The 27,197-nt window shown below is 44.9% G+C and overlaps 1 protein-coding gene across 1 annotated transcript; it reads right to left on the minus strand.

Annotated features, from left to right (window-relative positions):
- Window positions 1–1,609: 1,609 nt before the first annotated feature.
- SRPX2 (sushi repeat containing protein X-linked 2) lies at window positions 1,610–23,709 on the minus strand. Its single transcript, XM_032227597.1, has 11 exons — window positions 23,346–23,709; window positions 21,250–21,388; window positions 12,879–12,962; window positions 9,838–10,029; window positions 8,097–8,273; window positions 6,561–6,687; window positions 6,351–6,472; window positions 5,059–5,238; window positions 3,703–3,836; window positions 3,446–3,567; window positions 1,610–2,662 (listed from the first exon to the last, which is right to left on the minus strand). Exons 2-11 carry the CDS (start codon window positions 21,317–21,319, stop codon window positions 2,482–2,484), a joined length of 1,389 nt encoding a protein of 462 aa, XP_032083488.1. The 5' UTR covers window positions 21,320–21,388; window positions 23,346–23,709; the 3' UTR covers window positions 1,610–2,481.
- Between the last annotated feature and the right edge of the window lie 3,488 nt (window positions 23,710–27,197).

The following is a 27,197-nucleotide window of genomic DNA, read 5'->3' on the forward strand; positions in this document are numbered from 1 at the left end:
TTACGGTGCTGGAAGTGGGAGGAAAGAAGGGGGTGGAAGGATGTCTAAAATTACATGAATATGAAGAAGGGACATGGCTGTTTTTCTTGTATGGCGCCCAAATCTGGGATTTATCTATGGAAGGGGAATAGTGGAGGAGGATCCAAGGCAGAAAAGAATGTATTAAACAGATGGCTTTTAAAAGGAGACCTGGGTGAAAGAATGGGGAACAAATGTATCCCAATGACTGCTGTCTTCGGTACCAGAAATAGCAGTTGTCTTAATCCTGATTTGAGGACGCAGCCCAAGGAAGGTTGTGTTCTTTTCTTGGAAAATATTAGATCTTGGAGATTTTCTCTTGGAGAATATTAGATCTGATCTAGGCAGGCTTTGTTTATGATCTTATATCAGCCTTCAACTATCTGTTGTTTTTTAATTCAGTTGCTAAGTCGTGCCTGACTCTTTGCAACCCCATGAATCCAACATGACACACACATAGACACAGACACACACACACACACCTTAATGTATATTTGTTTTCTTTGAAGTGGCCTTCTGGCCGAGACTTTTTAATCGAGGATTAAAGGATGCCAGGGAAGGCATCCTCTGGTTGCCACATGTTAGATTTCAAACCAGGCCAGCGTGGCAAATGTTGAAGACGTCAAGAGCAGAAGGACCCCAATTGTTCCTTTTGTGCTAAAATTAAATTAAAGAGCAATAGCACTTGGACTTCTATATTTTGCAGTGCTTCACAGCCCTCTCTAAGCAGTTTGTAGAGTCGACATATTGTCCCCAACAATCTGGGTTCTCATTTTACTCACCTCGGAAGGATGGAAGGTGGAGTCAACCTTGTCAGGATTAAACTGCTGGCAGTGAACTGAATTAGTCTGAAATTCTGCATTCTAAAGGAAGGAAGGAAGGAAGGAAGGAAGGAAGGAAGGAAGGAAGGAAGGAAGGAAGGAAGGAAGGAAGGAAGGAAGGAAGATGGCAATAGCACTTAGACTTATATACCACTTCATAGTGCCTTTATAGCTCTCTCTAAGCAATTTACAGAGTCAGCCTATTGCCTGCAACAATCTGGGTCCTCATTTTATTGACCTCGGAAGGATGAGTCAACCTTGAGTTGGTCAAGATCAAACTCCAGACCGTAGGCACAAATTGCCTGCAATATTGCACATAACCACTGCACCACCGGGGCTCCCGGCCCTCTTAAAAGCTAGCCCTCTTACAAATTAATGAATTTATTTGATTTTTAACCTTCAATCTTACGATGCACAGCAGTTACAACGTCAGAACAGAAAACAACCAAATCAAAACAGCAAACAAGCCAAATCTCCCACGCCATGAGAAATAAATAACAAGAGGCATATTGAAATGTGCTTTTACAAAGCTCTCCTTTTTCATAACTTCCTAAAAATTACCAGGGGAAGGGGAAGAGGTCAATCTGATCTCCGAGGAGTCCATGCTATGTTGTTGGTGCCGCTATGGAGAAGCATCTGGGAAATGTGGAGCTACAAGGAGCTTCCCTTTTGCATTGAGTTTCTTCTGTCTGTAGCCTTGATGTTCTCCTAGCAAAATAGGCACCTGCAGATAGATTTGCTTCCATGGTTTCCCTTTTGTCTTTTTGAAGGTCTCTTTCTCTGACCTCATATCCACGTTGCAAAACCTATTTTTTAATAGTAAGCTTGACTATTTTAGCAATAGCAACAGCACTTAGACTTATATACTGCTTCACAGTGCTTTACAGCCCTCTCTAAGCGGGGGCCCCAACAACCTGGGACCTCATTTTACCCACCACAGAAGGATAGAAAGAAACTGGGAGCCCTGTGATTTTAGCCCTGGTTCATCTCTGATTATAGAGCCCCAAACTCAGGAATGTTGGCTTGTTATTTGACCAGGATAGTAGGTGAAAACGGGGTAGTCCGTGAGTTTACAATTAAGCTAACTTAATTTTTGGTGAGCGCTATCTTTTGAGGATGTCCCCAAAGAAGAGCAAAGCTAAGAAGAAAGCAGGAAGGACAATTCAGGAGATCTTGTTCTACACCAGTTATCTCAGCGGTATCCTTGGCTAGAGCTGGTCTTGCGCTGAAGTGCTCTAGATGTTAAACCGCAACTCTGGAAATCCTTGGTCATGCTCGGGTTGAGGTGGATAGGAACTGGAGACCACACCCATCAACATCCACCCATCAACTTCCTGCTTTATAAGGGTGAAGAGAATTATGATCCAGGCAAAAAGAGTCTTAAGTGCTCTTTATGGGGGAAAAAATTGTACATTTGAGAAAGGATCTCTTTTGGAATAGTGCCTCCAACATTGGTAGATATTAACCAGGCCACGAGAAAGCACTGCATTCCTGCTTACAGGGTCAGAAAAGAAACTTCTGCTGCCACCTTGACTGAAATCCAACTGTTGCTTTTCGAGTTTCACCCCTAACCACCTTGGCTAATGGGAAACAAGACCATTGGGTTGACGTTGTTGGCCAAAGGCGACCAGGAAGTTCCTTGTCACTCGCACATGTCCCTGTTTTGTTCTTGCTGTGACTGTTCCTGGGTGCTCAGCAGGTACATATCCACGTAGGAGAACAGCTCATCCGGCGTCACTGGCTGGATGTAGCGGTCACGGTCGGTGCCGTCTTTGTCAATCAACACTACGTTGAAACGAGAATGACTGATGTGCAGGAGCTGCCTGCAGAAATAAGGTTTCAAAGAAATATTGATTAGGCCATTGGCTCTAAGCGTTCTCAATGACGCTTAAGAGAAGATAGCAAAGAATCAAGAGAAGATGTTGCATGTGAAGTTCAGTTGCTGGGTGGGAGAAGGTCTTAGGTTAGTTGGACCCCTAGATGGGTTGCTCTCTAAAACAGTGTTTCTCAACTGTGGCAACTTTTAAGGTGTGTGGACAACACAGAATAGGTGGACATCGTAGACATGCTGGCTGGGGCATTTCGGGACTTGAAGTCCACATCTCTTAAAGTTGCCCAAGGATGAGCAGGACTAGAATAAAAAAAGGACTCCACCCTTTTGGAGAGCCCAGATGTGGTTCTGGAGAGGTCTTCTCACTTCGACGTTTCTCACTATTACCTGGTGACCAGGAGATCCATAAGTATGCGTTGGAGTCCTTGATGGTCTCTGAGCTTGGTGGTTTTCCTGCAGACATTTCATTACTCAACTAGGGAACATCTGAAGAACATCTCAAGTTGTTACCTAGCTGGGTAATGAAACATCTGCAAGAAAACAACCAAGCTCAGAGAGCACCAAGAACTCACAGTTTAAGCTTGAGCTACAAATACTCTCTTCTGTTTCCTTTTTTAAACTTATAAACTTATTTTTAAGTTTTTTAAAACTTTTTTAAAACTTTTTAAAAAGTTTTTGATTACGGTCACTTTTCTTGACGGATGGCAAATGAGATTTCTAATTGGTTCCCCTGGCTATACAGGACTCAGCTTACCATAGTTTGGTTTCCACTCACCTCAGTTCTTCCACTATCTTTTCGGAGAGTTGGAGCTCCCGGATCCGCCCCACGTCCCGAGGTGGCAAACCCACCAGTTCAATCACGGTCATGTGACGCATGTCCAACCCACAAGTTGCTTGCTGCAATGGAGAAACAAACAATGCAGTTACAAGGCGACTTGTAATTGTGGAGGACAGCAGGGACCGGGGAAGATCATAGAAACATAAGGGCTGGAAGGGACCTTGGAGGTCCTCAAGTCCCCTGGTCAGTCTTACTTGCAACATGGCATTCTGCATCTTATAGTAGCGGTCTGAGGAGTCGGGAGCCGAGACGACCAGCAATCTGCGCTTTTCATAAAACTGATCCAAAAGGCCTGCGACAGAGTTGACATCTACATTGATTTGCATGGCTTGAAGGAAAAAAGAGGACAGAGCAGAGATGGATTATTCGGTTCATGGAGATTCTCAGTCATCCAGGTTGTCCCAAAGGTGCTTTTTTTCAGGAGGCAACTGGACTTCCTGGTTTTTCTTTGAAGATGTTTTGCTTCTCATCCAAGAAGCTTCTTCAGCCCTGCTCCTTTAGCTTCTCCGAAGAAGTTTTTTGGATGAGAAGCGAAACATCTTCAAAGAAAAAACTAGGAAGTCCAGTTGCCTCTTTAAAAAAAAAAAAGCACCTTTGGGATTCTCTGGTTCCTTTAGTTTTCCTTCCCCTGTTCCATATCAGTTATCTGAATGGCTCTAATCCTGGCATCCAAACATGTTTTACTAACTGCTGTGTTGAAAGGAATAGCAATAGCACTTATATTTATATACCACTTTACAGTGCCCTCTCTAAGCGGTTTACAGAGTCGGCCTATTACAGGGGTGGGTTTCTCGCCCCGTTCCAACCGGTGCGGTTGGAACAGGGCCGGCGGCGTCCTCGTGCACGGGCGCAGTGCATGGATGCGTATTAGCGTCTGTGCGATGCTCCAGCTGCTCCTGGAGGATCGCGCAGGCGCTGTATGCGTCCTGCGCATGCATGGAAGCGCAGAACTCGTCAAAACCGGGTAAGAAACGCAGGCAGGCGGGTGGACCCTTCGGCGTTCCCGGAAGTTACTTACTTCCAGGTTCGCCGACCAACCGGTTCGCAGGGACCGCCGCGAACCGACTGAAACCCACCCATGGCCTATTACCCCCAACAATCTGGGTCCTCATTTTATCCACCTCGGAAGGATGGAAGTCTGAGTCAACCTTGAGCCTGGTGAGATTCGAACTGCTAAATTGCAGGCAGACGGCAGTCAGCAGAAGCAGCCTGCAGTACTGTACTCTGTACCACCACAGCTCAGGAAAGTTTATGTGGGACACCAACCCAAAAGCCCACTGTTGTTTGCTAGTGGTGGTTTAGTGTTGACTTATCCAACAAGCCATTTTTAATTTTTCAAAAAAATCATAAGTTGGCAGGGAGAAATTTGATCCTTTCAATGCCACCAATTTTGGCTCCGCTCGATTGCTTTTCCGATTATCAGGACCTGCCTCAGACTAAAGAGGAAAGCAGCCTCCGAGCTGGATACGGGGTCTTAAAAATGAATCGCCGAGGGTCCTTTTGTGTCCTCCTGCATGCCCCCCACCGTCTCAAATCCCAGATTCACTCACGGGTACACCTGGCCTGAGAACCTGACCATTGGCGGCTGGACTGGCAGACCCGTGAACGGGTCCCCTCTAGCTCAAAGCCTCCGTTGCACTGGTATTCGCAGATGGCACCATAATTGTTCCCTGCTGAACTGCAGCTGAGATATCCATGTTCGGGCGCCTTCAAGGTGGGACAGCGACTCACTGGAGAAGGGGGAAAGTCAGTGGCTTTAAATGAGAAGGATTCCTTGACACAACGAAACCCAACCCTTCAGAAGAAACCCTCAGAGAAGCAGTAGAGGTGCCTTCCCAGATAGTTACAGGGAACTCCCTGTAGTCATGTCCTGTTTCTTGAAATATGTAACTTTTGGAAAGTGTGACTAAGCAAGCTACAAATGTCAGGTTGGGCTCCCTTATTGGCCAGAACCAAACCAACCATTTTATTAATGTATTCATTCTGTAGACGGACACCCTTCTTTTCTGAAGGAGCTCCAGGTGGTATTTAAAGCACGTTCTCTTTCATTTCTTCCCTGATAATGACAATCCTGTGAGACACAAGTTACCGTGGTTTTTTGCACTATAAGATACTCCAAACCATAAGACGCACGTAGCTTTCGGGGAGGAAAACAAGAAAAAAAAATCTGCCTCTGCCTCCCAGCATCCATTGGTATTCATCTGGCTAGTGTCCTTGCAGCAAACAGTCTGGTCAGCTTCAGCAAGTTATGAGCAGAAGCAGCTGATTGGCGGTTGGATTGGCCTCCCGGAATATCGCCAGTCAGCTGTTCAGCTGTGCAGATTACACCTATTGCCGCCTCCACGTGCCCCATTTTTGGCCTCCGCGCCTCCCACTTTTGGCCACTTCCAAGAGGCGGGGATTGCTGCTGGCGCCTATTGCTGCCGGCAATTGATGGCCGTAATCCCTGCTGCCTGGAACGGGCTGAAAATGGGGCGTGGGGGGGGCTGAAAAGAGCTGGTGGGTAGGGCTTCAGCAACGTTTGCTCTATAAGATGTATTTTTTTGCAAAAAATACGGTAAGTTCTTGATGAGCTTAAGGTCACCACTGAACTTCCATGGTTGAGGTAGACCTTTTAGCTGGATCTCCTACTCCAGTATATTCACTATACCATGCTAGTAGGCTATTCTACCATGCTATGGCTTAACACAATGTAGGAATCCAATTATGGGACCCCACAAAACAATTTTGACCAGAGGGATGTTAAGTAATGAGAGCAACCTGAAGAAAAAAGGGGAACTTCTGTCAAATCTGAGAAGATACTTCTTTTAGGGTGGTTTGGACTCCTTGTCTTGTTCCTTACCTCGGACCCTCACCAAAAATTTGCACGTGGCTCGATTGTGCGCCTGGTCATAGACAGCATAGCGAATAAGATGTTCTCCTTCTGAAAACTCGGATCCTGGTTCTGGGCCCCGGCGTTTCAGTCTGAACTCCCAATGACAGAGAGACTTTTTAGCATAGGAGATCACAGAATAGACTTACTGGAACCCTTCGACATCCCCATTGAGCTCACTTTTTGATGATGCCGTCAGCAGAATCCTTTGCGCGGGGTGGATCCCAGTAAACTCTGGCGGTCAGTTTGCCAGGCTCTGCTATTCGCTCTCGAGAATCCGGACACCGGATTTGAGGAGGTTCTGTGTCTTTTTGGGAAAATGGGAGGAGAATTTCACGGAAAGGAGCAGCAAAAGAATTGTTAATTATTTCCATGCTGATTCAATACAAAGACACCTTGTTTAATGACTGCCTGTTTAGCACTTAAGTGGCAAGTTGAGATCACCTCTCACTTAATGACCTGCAGTGAATCGCTTAATGACTGAATGGGACGTGGCATCAACCACAATCTATCCTGTGATGTTTTGCTCAGTGACCACATCATTGTGGTTATTAAGTGAGAATTATCTGCACACTGAACAAAGGAATGGTGTCTTGAAGGTTTTGTAGCTCTCCCCAATGACAAAACACTAGGATATTTTAAGGGTTTAAAAAATGGCAAATAAGAACAAATATTGCTGGGCAGAACAATGTGAATGTTGTGCCTCTTAGGTCAGTGAGCAGGTCCACCAATTGCCTCATATGGTGTTTTCTGTTTTGAGGCTGGTATTTTAAGGATGACTATGGTCAACTCAAAGCTGTTTTAGTGGATTTAGAGAGTACAGGAGAGATAGTATGGCAGATATTCAGCATCCCCCCCCCCCCCCGATAGTTATATCCCAGCAGTCACTACAGTTGGGTTTGGAGTACTAGGTGGCTTTGATGTCTATGGAGACTCTCAATCATGCAGGTCATAGTTTTCCCAGAGGTGCTTTTCCAAAAGGCAATTGGTGTAAGAGATGTCCAGGCTGAGCCCGAGGGAGGGGTCAAATACGTCATTAGTCTCAAATCCTTTCATGCTCACAAAAGTCTGCCTTGAATTCTACTGACTCTTATCCACCGCCAATTTGCTTCGACCGTTAGTAGTTCAGATTCTCATAGAGAGCATAAGCTTGCAATAAATCTTTATATTCATCGCCTGGACTTCTGATTTTCCCACACTTGACAACTGGACTTCCTTGGCTTTTTCCTTGAAAATATTCTGCTTCTCATCCAAGAAGCTGCTTCGATGAGAAGTGAAACATTTTCAAGGGAAAAAAAAACCCAAGAAAGTCCAGTTGCCTTTTGGAAAAGCACCTTTGGGACATACCCTGTTTTCCCCAAAATAAGACCTCCATGGATAATAAGCCCAATCGGGCTTTTGAGCACATGCGCTAAAATAAGCCCTCCCGTGAAAATATTGCAACACAGCAGCCGCCATGAAGTGACCACACACCTGTATCTCAAAAATAATAAGACCTCCCCGAAAATAAGGCCAAGTGCTTATTTCAGGGGTCAAAAGAAAATAATACCCTGTCTTATTTTGGGGGAAACATGATAGGTAGCTTTGGAGAAATAAAGATGCTCGGCTCAAGTTTGGAGCAATAGCTTCACATTTATAAGCCGTGGCTGGGCCAAGTTGACTTCTTCCTTTGGACTAGATTGGAAGGAGGACAGCCCTGGAAGGGTGAGAATTTACCTACACAAATTGGCACACTACCGCTCCAGCGCCCTTCTTCCATGCACACACGGGTGCGGTCACCTTCTAGTTGATACCCCAGTTGGCAGGTGTAGTGACAGTGAGAATCAATCTTCACCCCATTGGAGCAGTGGTACGACCCGTGCTGAAATGCTGGCAATGTGTAGCATCGGACTTCTGCAAAGAGAGAGAGAATTTAAACGTTACTGATTTATATCCCACTTTGTAATGAATTAGCATCCTCCTCTACAATTGCGGCGAAGCAGACTGTATCGAGACTGAACAACTGGGCCAGGATGGATGTCAGATGCAAAGAAATCAGGAAGCAGGATAGAATTCAAAAGTACTAGAAGTGTATTTCATGCCAATATACACAAGAACCAAGGCAGTCAAGGCAAATTGGCACCAGATAAAAGTCAACGAACGTCAAGCAGGGCTGAATTTAGGTCTCTCATGGCAATATAGAGATTCCAGACTGATGATGCATTTGACCCTGCCTTCAGGTTCAACCTGGTCATCTCCTACAATGAACTTGAAGTTGGTCCGAACCACAATCCAGCATTCTTGTGGCAATACCTCCTTGATTTTCTGTTCTCTCTTTTTCGGGATGCTTTGTACCCAAAGCTAAAGCCTTCACTTTGCAATGAAAATATACTGATTCAAGCCTGTTTAGCACTTCATTCTATAGTTGGGAGACCATTACTAGAGACATTTCCTCCACGTTTTCCTCCAGTTGCAAAGGGCTTAAATCCCATCCTTTAGGAGTCCGGTGGCATGATTTTGGCTCTATTCCAGTTTTCTGAAAAGACCAGGAATGAATGGGACAATGAAATTTTAAGGCCAACATATTCCAGGAAAGATTGGAAAAAGGATTACCGGTAGTTCAATTATTTTTCTAAAGAACCCGTTGATTTTGCCCAGACATTGTGCTAAGTTATACTATGATTTTAGATATCCATAGTGATATCTGTAGTGTGTGAATCTGAGCTATTTCCCTTCTATAGCAAGAATAGAATATTCTTGCTATAGAGGGGAATAGAATATAAAATAAAATAGAATATAAAATAAAATAATAGAATATTATTTTAGAATAATATTTATATTATAAATATAGAATAGAATATAAAACAAAATAGAATATTTTAGAATAGAATATAAAATAGAATAGAATATAAAAATAGAATATAAAATAATAGAATTTAATATCATAGAATATAGAATAGAATATAGAATAGAAATAGAATAGAATATAAAATAAAATAGAATAGAATAGAATATAAAGTAATAGAATAGAATATAAAATAAAATAAAATAGAATAGAATATAAATAGAATATAAAATAGAATAGAATATAAAATAAAATAAAGTAGAAAATAGAATATAAAATAGAACAGAAGAACAGAATATAGAATAGAAAATTAGAGTAGAGTAGAGTAGAATAGAATAGGCTATGGAATATACCATAGAATAGAATATAATAGAATATAGAATAGAATATAGAATAGAAAACTAGCAGAACAGAACCAGAACAGAACAGCTTGAAGGGATCTTGGAGGTCTTCTAGTCCAGCCAAATTATGGTTTATTATAATCCATAAGCCAAGCTCTTGTCTGCTTAACTTGCAAGACTTCAAACTTTTGATACTTCTCTTGGTGGCTTGATAGCACCCACCCAACTGATAATGGATTATCCTGGTGTTGGTGGGGTCTGACTTTGGAGGAGAATCTGAGCTAATACTCACGTCTACAGTAGATAATCCCCGACCAGTGGCGGTTCATTAAGCATTGCACAGACCTCGGGCCGATCAAGCGATACCCACGGTTGCAGGAGAGCGCACAGCGTGTCCCCAGGCTGCTGCGGTAATTTCCTCCACGGGGTGAATAGCAGGTAGCCTCCCCATTGTAAATGATTAGTGGATGACACCACCGAGGAACTAAGGGGAGAGGGGGAAGAGAGAAAGAAAGGATCGTGTAGAAGATCTCTTATGATCTCAAGCATCATTTGCTTCTGTAGAACTATCAGTGATTGCTCCAGCTTTGACAAAAAGAGATGGAGATGAAAAACAAGGTTTTCTTTACAGTGATGGCCAAATCATGCTTTCCTACTCTGTGTAGGTCCATTGTGTCCTATGTTGTCAATATTATAACAGGTTGTCGTGTGGTTCATTATTTGTATGGTGTAGCTTCATTTCATTGCAATTTATGGATGGAATGAAAATTGGAAAAGGCTGGATGTAGGGTACGTAGAAGTAAGTAGATAATGGTTCCACCATAACACTAGAAAAAGAGAGGAAGGGTTCTCATGACCATTAGTTCCTCATACTTCGTGATGAAACCATGTGATTGGGCTATGCAGGAGAAATTGGCTCAGTGGCCGGTGATTGAAACACATAAGGGAATATCTCTTCTGCTGCCTTGAGTCCGGAAGCAGTTCCATACGTGGAAGGCATAGACATTTTGGTGAGGTACCGATGTTTAGTACTGTAAGGAGCCCCAAACCGCTCCTGAGTGAAGGAGTGGAATGTCTGTCAGTTTGAACTGAGGTAACGGAATGTGAGGCAACTGTTCTTTTCAGGTGGGGAGGGGGAGTAGAATGTCTAACTCCTTAGCATCAGAATGCATTAATATAAGGCAAGTGGCAGTTGGAACAGAGTTCTTTTCAGGTGGGGAGGGAGAGTAGAACTCCTTAGCATCAGAGCGTGTTAATTACCGTATAAGAAATATTAATGATCTGATGGTCATTTTGAAAAATCCTTTCTTAGCGAGTACCTAGAAGCCAAGAAGAACATACGTTCCAAATTTCAAGTTTGTAGGCTTTACTGTTCTGGAGATTTCATGATGAGTGATTAGTATTTGCCTTTTATATTTATAGAAGATTGTCTATTCTGACCAGAAATTCCTGCAAGAGGAGATGATGGATTTGACCGAGTCTATGAATCATGGCTTTAGCTAATCAAGGAGCAAACTCCTGACCACAATATATGGAGATACGTCAAAACGTGTTGATAAGTGGAAAATGCTCCCTGCCTGCTTAACAGATTTCTCTTATTCTTCTTTAAAAATGTCCCTGATCTGAAAACAAAGATCTAACAAATTGGTCATAGCTTTAACATTTCCCCGACCATCTGTCCCTAATTGGACATTTCATTTTGAATTTGGGAACCACAGTAAATGGTTTATTAATGTCGCCTCTGAAGATCAGTTCTACTTTTCTGCTGGAGCTTTCCAGCCACAAATTGTAGCTACTGATGCTCCCCACAGGACCCCATGGTTGGCCGGTGTGTGTGTGTGTGTTAATCTAGGGGAAGGAAGGAAGTCTACTTCTGGTGGTCCTAAGGAACAGTCCTATCCTGGTCATCTTCCAAGAAGGGAATTCCAAGTGAGAACTTACATCATCAATAGCTATAGGACAGTGATGGTGAACATTTTTGGCACCGAGCACCCAAATCAGAATGCACATGCATGTGTGTGCATGCACACGCCAGAGCACTGAAAACCCAAAGACCAGCTGGCTATCATGTGCATGTCTGTTTTTTTGGGAGGTTTTGGGCCCATTTTCAAGACATTTGTCGGCCATTTTCAGGCTATTTTTCAGGCCATTTTGGCCCCCAAAATGACCAGAAACTGGCCTGAAAAATGCCTCCCAAAACAGCCTGTTTTAGGGCATTTTTGGGCCATTTTTGGGGTTGTTTTTAGGCTATTTTCAGTCAGTTTTTTGGGCCATTTTCACACCATTTTCCAGCCGTTTTTGAGGCCAAACATGACCTGAAAAACGCCCTGTTTTTTGGCCATTTTCAGACTGTTTTCTGGCACTGTGGTGCCCACAAAGATCAGCACCAGAAACCAGAAGAGCAACTGGCAATGGTGCGGGTGCCCACAGAAAGGGCTCTGCTTGCTACCTGTGGCATCCGTGCCATAGGTTTGCCATCATGGCTATAGGAGAAAGTTACCTCAACGTTGTAAACTTGAGAATAAAGCCAGCTTCACATTTTCAAGAGCCTAAATAATGCATCTCCTAATACATCTACTTGATGACAATTTATTTATTTATTAATTAGACATATATACCGCTTCATAGGGCTTTCAGCCCTCTCTAAGTGGTTTACAGAGCCAGCATATCGCCCTCACAGTCTGGGTCCTCATTTTACCCACCTCGGAAGGATGGAAGGCTGAGTCGACCTTGAGCCGGTGAGATTTGAACCGCTGAACTGCAGATCACAGTCAGCTAAAGTGGCCTGCAGTACTGCACCCTAACCACTGCGCCACCTCGGCTCTTAACAATACCTCCTAGAGCAAGGGGATCAAACTTGATTTCATTGAGGGCCACATCAGGATTGTGTTTGACCTCTGGGAGGGGTGGCCAGGGTGGGCATGGCCAGATTGACATCACTTGTGTTGGGGGGGTGTGTGCCTATGGCGGCCCAAGTGCTCTGCAAGCGAAATGCAGGAGGCCCTCTCAGCCGAAAACAGAGATCAGGAGCCCGTTTTCGCTGCAGAGGCACTACGGGCCAGTCCTTCACTGTTTCCACAATGGCCCTGCAGGCTAGATCTATGCACCATGCGGGCCGGATCCAGCCCGCAGGCCTTGAGTTTGACACTCCTGACCTAGAGCAATGTTGCCAAGAACTTGAAATGGCCAAGTCTACCTGCAATTTAATTCCTTGCGATTATCTCCTGATGACCCCACATTGAGAAATGAATGTTCACTCCAACGGGGTGGAAGGACCAGTTCTGTCCCTGCTGGGGTCTCAGAACAATAAAACTCAGAATGGCAGTTGGGTACCTTGATAATCTGGAGCAGGGACACTGGGAGCTTCCGTGAGGTACACGTCCTCAGTTTGACTTTCTTCAGTGGAATATCTGGACCCTGGGGGAGAAAGGGAAACCATAAAACCTAGCACAAGATCTTCCTCAAAATCGTCCATGTCCAATAGCCATGTACGATTAAGTGCTGCTGGGGATCGGTGTCACCGGAAGGCAGGGTGGATTTGATTTAAATCAGGTCAATTTAAATCATGATTTAAATCACTAGTAAAAAGACTTGATTTAAGTCAATTCTATTCAAATCATAATTTTTAAAGAGCAGCTGGCTCCTCTTCTGACCCCCTGTTGAACTCACCGACAGTCCCAATATTGCAGAATATACAGCCACATGCTACATAACTAAGCTCCCTTTCACGCTGAATAAAGTAAATTATTAATGTATCTTAAATAGAAAATTATCTTTAGGTAGATTTTTACTCCAATAGCATTTTATCAAAATAAATTTGATAATTTGTTTTTTAAAAATCTGATTTAAATTTTTAAAAATCTGATTTTTAAAAATTCTTTTTTAAAAAAATCATCGATTTTTATCCAACCTGCCAGAATGTCTCCCTACTCCGAGGAAAGACATAATTTATGCGTCTGGTTGAATTAAATGAGTTTAATGTAATGGATTGGAGATTGACCTTCAGCTGTCGGTAACTGGGAACCAGGAGATGTTATCCTAAAGGAAGACAGCAAGGCGGACATTGAAGATTTACGAAATGGGGACCACTATCTCCACGCAGTGCCTCAGTGGCTAAGATGCTGAGCTTGTCAATCAGAAAGGTCGGCAGTTCTGCGGTTCGAATCCCTAGTGCCGCGTAACAGTGAGCTCCCGTTACTTGTCCCAGCTTCTGCCAACCTAGCAGTTCGAAAGCAGGTAAAAATGCAAGTAGAAAAATAGGAACCACCTTTGGTGGGAAGGGAACAGCGTTCCGTGTCCCTTCGGCGTTTAGTCATGCCGGCCACATGACCACGGAGACGTCTTCGGACAGCGCTGGCTCTTCGGTTGTGAAGCAGAGATGAGCACCGCCCCCTAGAGTCGGGAACGACTAGCACATATTCGCGAGGGGAACCTTTGCCTTTATCTTATGTATTGCACGTTTCAACAGGGAGCTGTTGCTAGAGCAAATCTTCTCAGAAAAGAAGTCCTGGAGAAATATCATTCCCCCCCCCCCCCCCCCCAGCAACCACTGTAGATTAAGTGCATTCTTATCTATGAAGCCACAGGCGTGACTTGGAAACAGAGTTAGCGGAGGCAGAACTTTAATCTATTCATGGAGCTCACATCGTGGGCTCCTGACTCTCCGTGGCCTTCTTCCAATGCCTGGATCGGCTTGCTGTGCCAAGGTGTGGTTTGCTTAACCGTAGCCGATTAAGCCCATTGGCTGGATTCACACACTATGCAAAGCCACAAACCACGTAAGGGGGTTAGCAAGTTCTGCAAAACCAGCCACAGAAGGAGAGCTCTTTGTTTAGGGATAAGGAAGTCCCTAAAGGTACAGAAGTAGTGACAGATTTTATTTTCCTGGGCTCTAAGATGACCACAGATGGGGACCGCAGCCAAGAAATTAAAAGACGCTTGCTCCTGGGGAAGAAAGCTATGGCAAATCTAGGCAGCTAGAAAGCAGAGAGATCACCCTGCCAACAAAAGTGTGTATAGTCAAAGCTATGGTTTTCCCAGTTGCAATGGATGGCTGTGAAGGTTGGACCATGAGAAAGGCTGAGCGCCAAAGAATGGAGGCCTTTAAACACTGTGCTGGAGAAGACTCCTGCGAGTCCCTTGGACTGCAAGGTGATCCAACTGGTCAGTCCTAGAGGAGATCAACCCTGGCTGCTCTTTAGAAGGCCAGATCCTGAAGATGAAATTCAAGTACTTTTGTCACCTAATGAGAAGGAAGTTCCCACTGGAGAAGAACCTCATGCTGGGAATGATTGAGGGCAAAAGAAGAAGAAGGGGACAACAGAGAATGAGGTGGCTGGATGGAGTCACCGAAGCAGTCGGCATGAGCTTAAATGGACTCCAGAAGATAGTAGGGTACAGGAAGGCCTGGAGGAATATTATCCATGGGGTCGCGATGGGTCGGACACTAACAACAACAACAAAGGAAGTCCCTTATCCTTTGCTCCTCTAGATGATATGCACACACTGGAAACAAGCTCCAGTTGTTTGTTTGCCTCACTGATGTATGATTCTGAAGGCAGTTTTGTGAAGTTTGTCACTTTTGTGAAGTTCAGCAGAACACAAGGGAGAAAAATAATTTCCGTTGCAAATCGCAGCAACCGATTTGGAGTGAATGAGGAAGCACTGGTGGATGGCATTTAACCCAATGACATCACGTTTCCTTTGGGTTATTTCCTATTCCGTACAATACAGTTCATCCTCTCCATGGCCAGTTCTGTTTTCTGGAGTCATTGCCATTTCCTCTTGCAAGTGGTCCCGTGTCTTTTCATCTAATTTTAGCTACACGTGATTGAAACGAGGTGTGTTTTATTTTTGCTGTAACCCTGAAACTGTGTGCCTGTTAAAGCCAAATGCCAGATGTTTGGCTTGCTTTGAGATTCTCATCGTGAGTCTCATTGTGCACCTATGTGGAGGGACGCTGAAGCTCGGTGTCGGCTGGATGCCACACATCCAAGGATGAACATCACAGCGCAATTCCACAAGGGCTACAAAGCATGCTACTCAAACCATTTTAAAAAAAGAAAGGTTTGGAAACTCTCGAGAACATGCCGTCTTGCTTCATCGAAATAAAAGTATTATTTTATTGTTTGGGGAATCTGACCGCAGTTTTGTTTTTCTAGCGTGTTCTGGCTAAGATGTTCTCCAAAGCTCGAAGAGAGGAGCAGATGAACCAGAGAGAGATGAAGAGAAAGTTCTACTCTAGACACTACTACCCGGATCAAAGATCTTAGAAAGTGCATGGCTCGTTGGTTTCCCACTTAAAATTCCTCTGGTGTCCAATTTCTAGGCCACTGGCCTTTAGGGAATGTCTGGTGTCTGCTTTACCAGCAAGGAAAGGGTTGAGTCAGCCTTCTTGAGAAATACAGTCGTTGTGTTAATAGAATTCATAAATACAGTCGTTACAGAGTCTCCTCTATGGAATGCAGAAATTGGTCTCTCCTCTCTGGCTCCAGCTTAGTCTTGGAAGTGATGTGCAGGATTGAGTTGGACTGAGTCAAAAGCAGGATCTCCTTCAAGATCTTGAAGAGAAGAACCTTATTCCTCAATCTTAGAGAGGAATACGGGAGACAAGTCAAAAAGGGAAAAAAAGCACAGCAATCGAAGTATTGAAGCGGGCAAGAGAGGAGATTTTATTCAGAGCTACTGGTGCAGTGATACCATCCCTTATGTTCTCATGGATGAACTAAGTCACTGAGGAAGGCAGGAATACCTACTTGGCTAGATCAGAGACTAGATTAAAGCAGTGGTGAAATTCAATTTTTTTTTACTATTGGTTCTGTGGGCATGGCATGGTTGACGTGGCAGGGGAGGGATACTGCAAAATCCCCATTCCCTGCCCACTCTCGGGCCAGCCAGAGGTGGCATTTGCCGGTTCTCTGAACTACTCAAAATTTCTGCTACTGGTTCTCCAGAACCTGCTGGATTTCACCCCTGGATTAAAGGTGTGTTGACAATGATAAAGTGGCATTTTTGCAATAAGTGTGCTCTTTGGTGAAAACAGTGACTCAGAGTCTCTATGGATATTCTCCGTCATCCAGGTCATGGTTGTCCCAAAGAAGAGCTGAAGAAGCTTCTTGGATGAGAAATGAAACATCTTCAAAGAAAAATCAGAAAGTCCAGTTGCCTCTTGAAAAAAGCACCTTTGGGATAATGTCTTGTGGCCCGCCAGCAGCCAGCAGGCCTGGCCACAGAGTTGGACAGCGACGAGGTTGGGCAGGAACATGGGCCAGACCTGGAGGCTAGGGAAGGCTTGGACGCTCTGCTTCCCAGGCCTCTGGGAGCGATTAGGTGCCTAAGGAGCTAGACAGCAGTGAGGCAGAGGAATGCTAGAGCCTGTTCCCAGTGTGCGCATGCGCAGAACTGCCAGAAAAAAAGAACAAGTCAGAAATCAAAGCAAACTTGGGAGTAAAGTCACAGGTCGAAAGTGATTGGCCCTTCACATAGGACATAAAAGAGGAGCGAAAGGGGACTGGGCTTTTGCAGGAAACAATTTGTTCGTTCGGTCGTTAGATTCGTTTCAGGAGTGTGAAGATCTGTCCTTGAATGTCAGAGACTCTGTGCCCAGTCTTTCCATGCCCAGCACCTCATTTGGAAAATATTTACAGGGCAGCTTTCCAAGCTAGATAAGGTCTGTACTCATAAATATTCTTTTGAAAGACTGTTTACCAGGCCTTTGCTGAATGTGAATGAAAGGAATTCACATTTGTTTAATAAAAGGGGTTTTTCGGGACCAGGACTCTGCCTCGTGCCTTTTTGGGGAAGCCTAAGTCAGAACATAGTGACTCAGAAATTCTATTTTAGTATTTCCGGAGAATTGGGACACTGTAGTTCTTGCTATCCCACTGACTTGGCGGAGTTTCCACTGAATTCTACAGCGGTGGCAGAAGCTTAATCTGATTATTCAGTGAATTGATTAAGCATCATTTAATCAGCTCTCTGTTAATCAGAAGAGCACAGCTTCGGTACCAGAGGATGATGAAGCTGCTTTGACCCAGCAAACCCCTTCATAGTCTAGAAAACGGGGGCTTAAAAGAGAGGCATTATCTTTTAATTCTCATGCATACGGAACCAAGCAATGTTTCTAAAACGTTGTAATCCACCGAAGAGGGAAGAAGGGTGCCCCCAGAAAATATTTGCTTGTTAGCTGTGTCGACCGAGCAATGGATGGATTTTTAATAAGGCACCCAGGCAAAATTTGCTCAGGAAGGAAAAAAGGAATGATTTTCCCCCCTCTGACTTGTGGTGTCTAACTGCTGTAGACTGACCATTTGCCAAAAACTCTCTCGTTGGCCTGAAGCGAGGCATGGAAACTTTTACAAAAATATAGCATCTGTTCCTGTGACCACAGGAAAGCTGTGGGGTGGGAAGAACTATATTTACTTCTCTCAAGAGATCGCTCCAATCCCATATGCTTATGTGTGTCTGTCTCCCTTAGCCCGTCAGAGTAGAATTCAGGTTCAGTTTTGGGAGCTAAAGAATAGGTAAAAGTTCCCCTCCCTAGTCGTTCCCAACTCTAGAGGGCGGTGCTCATCTCCGTTTCAAAGCCCAAGAGCCAGCGCTCTCCGAAGACGTCTCCGTGGTCATGTGGCCGGCACGACTAAACGCTGAAGGCGCACGGAATGCTGTTACCTTCCCACTGTGGGAAGTTATCATCCAGCCCTCTCCCAGAAAAATGAATTATCCTAGGAAATATTGAAAAGGCAGAATATTTCTCTGGATATGAAAAGAAAGAAACATGTTTTAAAAGACAGAATAGTTGCCTGTAGCTTCCTGCCCATCCCCACTGTTAATGGGCCATTGAGAAGGCCAGGCTAGTCCCTTTTACATAATAAAGACTTCTCCACTGCAGCCCCAGGGGGGATGGGAGTAAAGGCATGATAATATTGGCCCTTTAGTCAACTGACCACATGGCATCTGAGAACTCATCCATACCTGGATTCAAAACACAGCCTAGAGAGTAGCCCCTGCATGGCCCCATGGGAGTCTGACAACCAATCAGAATACATTTCTTACACAGGAACAGGAAACAGAGAGGTGGGACTGAACAGGTTATAAAAAGCCTAGCAAGCCCCTCCTTCGACCCTTCTCTTCTTCTCCACCAACGAAGCATGTGATCACCTTTTCTGTTCAGGACTCAAGCCATGTAGTCCTGTCCAACAATAAACCATCTTTCCAAGCAGCCTCCAAGTCTCCAGTGCCTTTATCCCCACTTGGAGCGGAACCCAGAAGGACATTTCTTTCATCACCACCACCAAAGGTGGTCCCTATTTTCCTACTTGCATTTTTTACGTGCTTCCGAACTGCTAGGTTGGCAGAACCTGGGGCAAGTAACGGGGAGCTCACTCTGTTATGCGATGCTAGGAATTTGAACCGCCAACTGTTCTGATTGACAAGCTCAGCGTCTTAGCCACTGAGCCACCACGTCCCTCTGGCTAAAGAATAAACGATGCCTATTCGAAACTATCCTCCTGTTGCTTTACTTCTTGAGTTTCTTTGATGGGCTCATTTGGAGTAGAAATCCATCCAAGATATTCTCCAGGTAGAGGGTGGTCTTTGCAGAAGGCCAGGCAGAGTTGGGTGGGTCATATATCACTATACACCCCCCCCCCCACTTTCCCAATGTAAAATTAGACAATTGATTTGTTTGTGTTACCGTTGACCCATCCTATTATCCAGCAGGGAGATACTACCATATGGTCATTTTATTTATATATGCCTGGGTTTGCACATCCTACTAAGCTGGGATTTGTTTTAACAATGCTTTGTTCAAATGACGTTGCAATAAGTTTTCCCCATGCCACCAAATGACCTAAAAAATTGCACTGCTGTTTCATTATTAGTAACATTATTGCAAGAGGCTGCGGTGGTGGGTTGTTTTTTTTTTTGCAGAAAAGAGATTAAGGGTCTCGTGGGGTGCAGTTTCTCCCCCCTTGCTCTCTGCATCTGCAGCCTTAACAGAATAACAAAGGATTTTGCAGAAAAGGATTTCGGGTACATTTCGGCTTCTTGCTACAATGATCTACTCCTCCCGTAACTGATTCAATAGCCATATTAAAATAAATGCCCGTTCAACAGACCATATGGGTGTGATTTGATCCTAAGATCAGCTACAGAGGACAGAATAACAAGAGTTGGGAAGGACCTTGGAGATCTTCTAGTGCCAAGGATGGGATAGCAATAGCAGTTAGACTTATATACCGCTTCATAGGGCTTTCAGCCCTCTCTAAGCGGTTTACAGAGTCAGCACATTGCCCGCACAGTCTGGGTCCTCATTTCACCCACCTCGGAAGATGGAAGGCTGAGTCAACCTTGAGCCGGTGAGATTTGAACCGCTGAACTGCACATAACAGTCAGCTGAAGTGGCCTGCAGTACTGCACCCTAACCACTGGGCCACCTCGGCTCTTAGGGGATTCAGCTGGTTCGAACCGGTTCAGGTGAACTGAATGCTAATTTTGCATCTTGTTCACCCAACCGGTAGTTGGAAGGGCTGGCTGGTCCTGGACAGCCCTCCCCTCTCCTTCCAGGAGTCTCCATGTGGCCTATTTTGGATGCCAGGTAAGTGCAGGGCCAACGTGGAGGCTATGGCAGGGTGAAAAATGGGCCCCCCAGAAGTTCTAAAATTCTGGAATTGTTTCCAGTCTCCGGAGGGCTTCCGGAGCCCGGGGGAAGCCATTTTCACCCTCCAGGGGGCTTAAGAAAAGCCTCTGGAGCCTGGGGAGGATGGCACCCCACCCCCATGGTGCAGGAGGCTGAGTAGGCCATGCCCACTGTTGTGGCCCAGCAGGAGCCGTTGAAGCTGCCACCAGACTCTGACAGCAAGGGGCCCTATGAGTCAGCTCTGGAGGATGTGGAGGACCCTGGACAGGGTTCCAACTCCGAGCAGGGCGCAGAGAGGCTGGTTGGCCACCAGGAGGTGCCTGAGCCTTGGCCCAGTGGGGAGGAGACAAGGGAGTGTGATCCTGTCATCATGCATTGGAGCAGTGGGGAGGAGAAAAGGGAGTTGGTCTTGGATGCCCAGCAACAGAGAGCTAATAGGCGTAAAGAACAGTTATGCAGTTACAGGAGATAATTGCACTCAGCTGGTGGTAATTAGGCTCCTCTCAAGACTCTAAAAGGAATGATTGTCCACATACTCCTTGCAGGAGTCAACGTATTTACTAGAGCTGGAGAACTCTCGTGGCTAGCTCGGCAGGCTGGATTGCTGCCAAGGTCTAGTCTGTGTGTTAATAAATCCTTGAAGTATCTTTGTCTCGGCGTGCTTTGGGGTGTGAAGAGTGGGGGTCAGAACAGCCCACTATGGCCACATCCACCCAGCAGTCGGGCAGAGAACCGGTTGCTAACATTTTTGAAGCCCACCCCTGTTCTAGTCCAAACCTAACCCCTGCTCAAGCAGGAGACCCTATACTATTCTGGACAAATGGCTATGGAATCTCTTCTTAAAAGCCTCCAGTAATGGAGCACCCCCAACTTCTGAAGGCAAGACTTTCCACTGGTTAATTGTCCCCACTGTTAGGAAGTTTTTCCTTAGTCTTAAAGATGGTATCTATATATAACAGAAAGAGCACCAGGATTGACCTGAATGTGCTATTGTGGACTCCCCAAAGACATTGGACTGCTGTAGTCGTTCATCTCCCTCCGCAGTTGTGGTTTGCCAGTACTTACCTTCATGCCAGGTGGAGGTCACCAAAGTGGGCCAGAGAAGCAGGAAGACCAGCGATGCCTCTTGAAACATCTCTGTGTTCAGGGGAAGGTTGGAGCCAGCAGAGAAATACCAGCATGCCTCTGTGGTTGGTAATTCAATCTAAAACCAAGGAAAAATAAAAAGGCTTGAGGTTAGTACAAGAGAGAGGCAAGGAGAATGGCTGTGTAAAAGATGTAAATTCGGTCTGCACATTTATTCATGTGGCAGAGGATATGTTTCTTGTGGGGAGGAAGGGAGGAGACATGCTAGCATATAGAATAACAGAGTGGGAAGGGACCTTGGAGGTCTTCTAGCCCAACCCCCTTCTTAAGCAGTAAGCTCTACACCACTTCAGAAAAATGGTTATCCAATTTCTTCTTAAAAACTTCCAGTGTTGGAGCATTCACAACTTCTGGAGGCAAGTTGTTCCACTGATTAATTGTTCTAACAGTCAGGAAATTTCTCCTTAGTTCTAAGTTGCTTCTGTCCTCTTCTTTCTGGCAACCCCTAAGATATTGGAAGATTGCTGTCATGTCTCCCCTAATCCTTCTTTTCATTAAACTAGATATACCCAGTTCCTGCAACTGTTCTTCATATGCTTTAACCTCCAGTCTCCTAATCATTTTTGTTGCTCTTCTCTGCACTCTTTCCAGAGTCTCAACTTGTTTTAGCCTCCAGTCTTTGCAAAACCAAGAATCTTTCCCGAAGTTTTTAGTATTTTACTTTTTCAAGTTCTGAATTTCAGGATTTGGCAGGGTGGGTATTAAAAACAAATTCCAACAGGTTTTATGGGAGAGACTCCAGATAAATGGAAGATAACAGCTAGCATCAAACTGATCTCCTCTTGAAAAAATAGGAAACCCATTGAGGACCTAAGAGTGATCCCAAAGGGTAGATCACTATTGCAAGTTAAAGCACATGCTTACTCCATGCTTAGGGAGGCAGCATGCAAGCCATTGCATTAAATAAATATAATGTAATAAATGCGTACATAAAATACATAAAATGTAAAGAGGAAGGTGTGATGTTTCCCACCTTAGGCAGTTTGAAAGGAATTCTCCCATGAAGAGTCTACAGGGAAAATTAAGGAGCAGAAGCTCAAAAAGAAAAAAAAAAGCTAAACACAATAGGTCACGATTCATTTTATTATCCAAAGAGGGAATGCTCCATAAGAATATTAAAACCATTTACCATTAAATATTAAAGTTGGTGGAGACGGGGCAGAGAACACAATTCTAAACATATCTCTTTTCCAACAAAGCATAGACAACTGATTTCTGCTTCCATTGTTTTTTTTTTTAAAGTTGCTCCTTCTTGCCTTACTATGAATAACACATATTTTACTGTCCACCGCAAAGCTCCTATTAAGCTGCATTGCAAAACTGACTTGGAAAGAGCCCCCTTTGTTCCAGTTACATAAATAAATAAACCAGTCTGTCTGGACACAAAACCCTTTAGATAGATGGGCTGATGGTACTTGGAGATTTAGAGAATGCAAGATGGGGAAAGGAAAAACAAAGACTCCGGCGCTGTCTAATCCAAGGTGATAAACCCATTCAGCATCACTACACATCCACATGTCCAAAAGGGTAACACCCACCAAACTCACACTAAAAATAACTATCCCATAATTCTCTTAACCAGCACCGCCAGATCAGGGAGCCTTACAGAATATAGAATAACAAGAGTTGGAAGGGATCTTGGAGGTCATCGAGTCCAACCCACCCTTCCCAAACAGAAGACCCTGTACCATTTCAGATAAATGGTTATCCAATCTCTTCTTTAAAACCTCCAGTGATGGAGCACCCAAGACTTCTGGAAGCAAGTGGTTCCACTGGTTAATTGTTCTCACTTGTCAGGACATTTCTGCTTAATTCTAGATTGCTTCTTTCCTTGATTAGTTTCCGTCCATAATACTCCGAAGGCAGGTTAAATGATGCCTTCTGATTTTAACCACACCACCCCCTCCCCCCAAAAAACATCTGAATGACTGACGGATTTTTTTTTTAGACAACAGTTAAACTTCAGAACTTTGTCCAGGGGACAAAAAGTGTATTTTTTTTTGTCCCTTCCTTACCCGTCTCCTCTGCAGCGATCTTCCCCGTTCCTTTCTCTCACGCCATCCAGGAAATCCGTCTTAACTCGCTGCAAACTCGCAGCAAAAAGCAGCAGCCTGTTCTTTGACAGGTCAGGGGCTGGGCTAATGCTGCCCAGATGTGGGGGGCAGCTGAGACTGGCCAGAGTCTGCTCTAAGGAGGGGGGGGGGAAAGAGAGAAGGGGCGGCTGAAAGCCACACTTTCCTAAGCGGCTCACTCAGCTCAAACAGCTCCAGGGTTGCAAAGGCAATAGGCAAGGGGACGGTTGGGAGCCTTTCCAGATGCGCAGCCCGGAAGATGTCTTGACGTGCCAAGGGGTGGTTGCGAGATCAAAGCGGCCAGCCGGGCGGGCGTGTTTCTTCTTTGAACTTTTAAGTGCAATGCTCGCTTTTCTGCCAGCCTAGTAGCTCCAAGGGCAACAGCGTGGGAAGGCTTGACAGCTCAGCTCGGTTTGGGAGAAACTCTAGCTTAAAACGGGGTGGCTTTCAGATGGCACCAGTGCTCCAACATTGGAGGGTTTTTTTTTTTTTTTAACAGATTAACAGAGTTGGAAGGGACCTTGGAGGTCATCTAGTCCAACCCTTCGCCCAAGCAGGAGACCCCACACCATTTCTGACAGATGGCAGTCCAGTTTCTCCTTGAAAGCCTCCAGCGATGAAGCTCCTACAACTTCCAAAGGCAACTTGTTACATTGGTTGATTGTTCAGAAAATTTCTCCTTATTTTTAGGTTGAATCTTTCCTTGTTCAGTTTCCATTCATTATTCCTTGTCTGGACTTCAGGAAAATAGCTTGACCCCCTGCTATCTGTGGCAGCCCCTCAAATATTGAAAGACTGCTATCCTGTCTCCCCTGGTCCTTCTCTTCATTAGACTAGCCATGCCCAGTTCCTGCGTATGTTTTAGCCTCCAGTCCCCTAATCCAGTGTTTTTCAACCACTGTGCCGTGGCACACTAGTGTGCCGTGACATAGTGTAAGGTGTGCCGTGGGAAAAACACTTTATATATAGTCAATATAGGCACAGAGTTAATTTTTTTTAACATGTTCTAATGGTGGTGTGCCTTGTGATTTTTTTCATGAAAAAAGTGTGCCTTTGCACAAAATAGGTTGAAAAACACTGCCCTAATCATCCTGGTTGCTCTTCTCTGCACTCTTTCGAAAGTCTCAACGTCTTTTTTACGGTTCCACCACAAAACCGCGGTAGACTAAAGCGCGCTTGACGAAAGCGCGTACGTGACGTCATCACAGTGCGACGAAAACATCACGCTGTGAGCGGTAAAGTTAAAATTAACGCGAAAACCTTACCTTAACCCCCCCAAACCTAACCCTAAACCTAACCCTAACCCTTAACCTAACCCTAAACCTAACCCTAAACCTAACCCTTAACCTAACCCTAAACCTAACCCTTAACCTAACCCTAAACCTAACCCTTAACCTAACGCTAAACCTAATGCTAACCCTTAACCTAACCCTAACGCTTAACATAACCCTAAACCTAACCTTAATCCTTAACGTAACCCTAAACCTAACCCTTACCTTTACATGAATCGGCTTGCTTTAAAAGCGCTTTTTAAAGCGCCCTTTTTTCTCCACGGTCGTATTTGTCGCGCTGCTGATGACGTCAGGTACGTGCTTTAATCGGGCGCGCTTTAGTGGACCGCGGTTTTGTCGTGCCACACTTTTTTACAGCATAGGGACCAAAACTGGATGCAGGTGTGGTCTTACTAAGGCTTTATAGAGTAGTATTAGTACGTTATGTGATCTTGACTGGATCCTTCTGTTAAAGCAATTTAGGATTGCATTGGCTTTTTTGGCTGCTGCTGAACACTGTCGGTTCATATTTAATTGGTTGTCCACTAAGACTCCAAGATCCCGCTCAGTTACTGCTATTAAACCTGCTTTCACCCAGTCTATAAGTCTTTTTTTTAAGAAGACACTGGACAACCATTTGTCTAGACCAGTGTTTCTCAACCTTGGCAACTTGAAGATGTCCGGACTTCAACTCCCAGCGCATGCTGGCCGGGGAATTCTGGGAGTTGAAGTCCGGACATCTTCAAGTTGCCAAGGTTGAGAAACACTGGTCTAGAATGGAGTCTTCTGTTTGGGCAGCGGGTTGGATTAAAAGACCTCTAAGGTCCTGTTGAAAGAAATGTCCTTCTGGGTTCAGCTCCAAGTGGGGAAGAAGACACTGGAGACATGGAGGCTGCTTGGAAAGATGGTTTATTGTTGGACAGGGCCACATGGCTTGAGCCCTGAACAGAAAAGGTGATCACATGCTTCAATGTTGATGGAGAAGAAGAGAAGGGCTGAAGAGGGGGCTTGCTAGGCTTTTTATACCCTGTTTAGTCCCACCTCTCTGTTTCCTGTTCCTGTGTAAGAAATGTATTCTGACTGGTTATCAAACTCCCATGGTGCCATGCAGGGGGCTACTCTCTAGGCTGTGATGAGTTCTCAGATGCCTTGTGATCAGTTGAGTAATATCCCTTCCCCCTACAGCTGCAGTGAGGAGAAGTCTTTATTATGTAAAGTGGGCTAGCCATCTTAATGGCCCATTAGCTGGGGATGGGCAGAAAGCTATAGGGAACTATTCTGTCTTTTAAAACATGTTTCTTTTCACATCCAGAGAAATATTCTGTCTTTTCAATATTTCCTAGGATATTTCATTTTTCTGGGAGAGGGCTGGATGATAACTTCCCACAGTCCCTTCCCACTCTGTTATTCTGCGATGAAGCCATTGCCTCCAACTCTTAAGAGGCAGAGGGAAGATAGGAAGCCCGGGCGGAAATCTTTATTTATTTGCTCGCTCGCTTGTTTATTTAAAAGTATTTGGCTGCCCAACTCATTCTGGACAGCGTACAAAACCACAAGGAAAAACAACTACCGGAAAACCAGCTAAAAACAATAAACAAACAAGTAGCCCAGACTACTGTAAGATGATCTAGTCAAGAATAAAATAAACAAGACTGGCCAGGAGACGAATAATTGCAAAAAGTGCTGGGGAATCAGGTCGGGATTTTTTTAACATTTTAAAGGAAGAGCTGGATTTTTGCCGACATTCAGATTAACAGAGTTGGAAGGAACCTTGCAGGTCATCTAGTCCAACCCCCTGCCCAAGCAGGAGACCCCCACATCTGCCTCTACCTAGGATCGAACTCACAACTTCCTGTTCAACAGGAATAGCCTGGATTCAGCAGTGGAAGAGGCTGGATTTCGCCTTTCATCCCGTGAGGGATTTTCTTGCAGCTGTCCCAAAGGTGCTTTTTCAGGGGGCAACTGGACATTCTTGGTTGTTATGTTTTTTGAAGACGTTTCGCTTGTCATCCCAGAAGCTTCTTCGGGATAGTGGGGAATGGAAGTCAGAGTTGAAGAAGCTTCTGGGATGAAAAGCGAAACGTCTTCAAAAAAAGGGGGAAAAAACCCAAGAAAGTCCAGACTGAAAATTTTCTACAGATTTTTTGCAGCTGTGGATGCAAAACCATGGAGGGGGGGGGAGAAATCTTGTCTCCCTCAGGGGTTCCTGAGCCCACTTTGATCTTTTTTTAAAGTGCCACCTGTCAAAAACGATGTAGGGTCTCCTGCTTGGGCAGGGGGTTGGACTAGATGACCTTCAGGGTCCCTTCCAACTCTCTTAAAACTCTTAAATCCGTCGCTGCTGGTGGACGGGCGCCATCTGACGGTGCAAGCAAAGCTTTCTTTGCAAAATTAGCCCCTGCAGCTGCTGAAATCACATGGGGGGGGGGGAGGAGGCGAGACGTCGGAAAAAGCCGAAGGAAGCGCCTGCCTACTTTCGGGATAGCTCGGAAATGCTCGGTTGGGTTCCGATTGGGTTCGGGAT

This window comes from Thamnophis elegans, chromosome 12 (genome assembly GCF_009769535.1).
Source record: "Thamnophis elegans isolate rThaEle1 chromosome 12, rThaEle1.pri, whole genome shotgun sequence".
Classification (NCBI taxonomy): domain Eukaryota; kingdom Metazoa; phylum Chordata; class Lepidosauria; order Squamata; family Colubridae; genus Thamnophis; species Thamnophis elegans.

Excerpts from the sequence above, each read along its gene's own strand:
- SRPX2 (XM_032227597.1), bottom strand. The coding sequence starts at position 21,319 with ATGTTTCAAGAGGCATCGCTGGTCTTCCTGCTTCTCTGGCCCACTTTG. Across the intron at positions 12,963-21,249 it reads GACCTCCACCTGGCATGAAG|GGTCCAGATATTCCACTGAA; the intron begins GTAAGTACTGGC and ends TTTCTCCCCCAG. Across the intron at positions 8,274-9,837 it reads GGGGATTATCTACTGTAGAC|AAGTCCGATGCTACACATTG; the intron begins GTGAGTATTAGC and ends CTCTCTTTGCAG.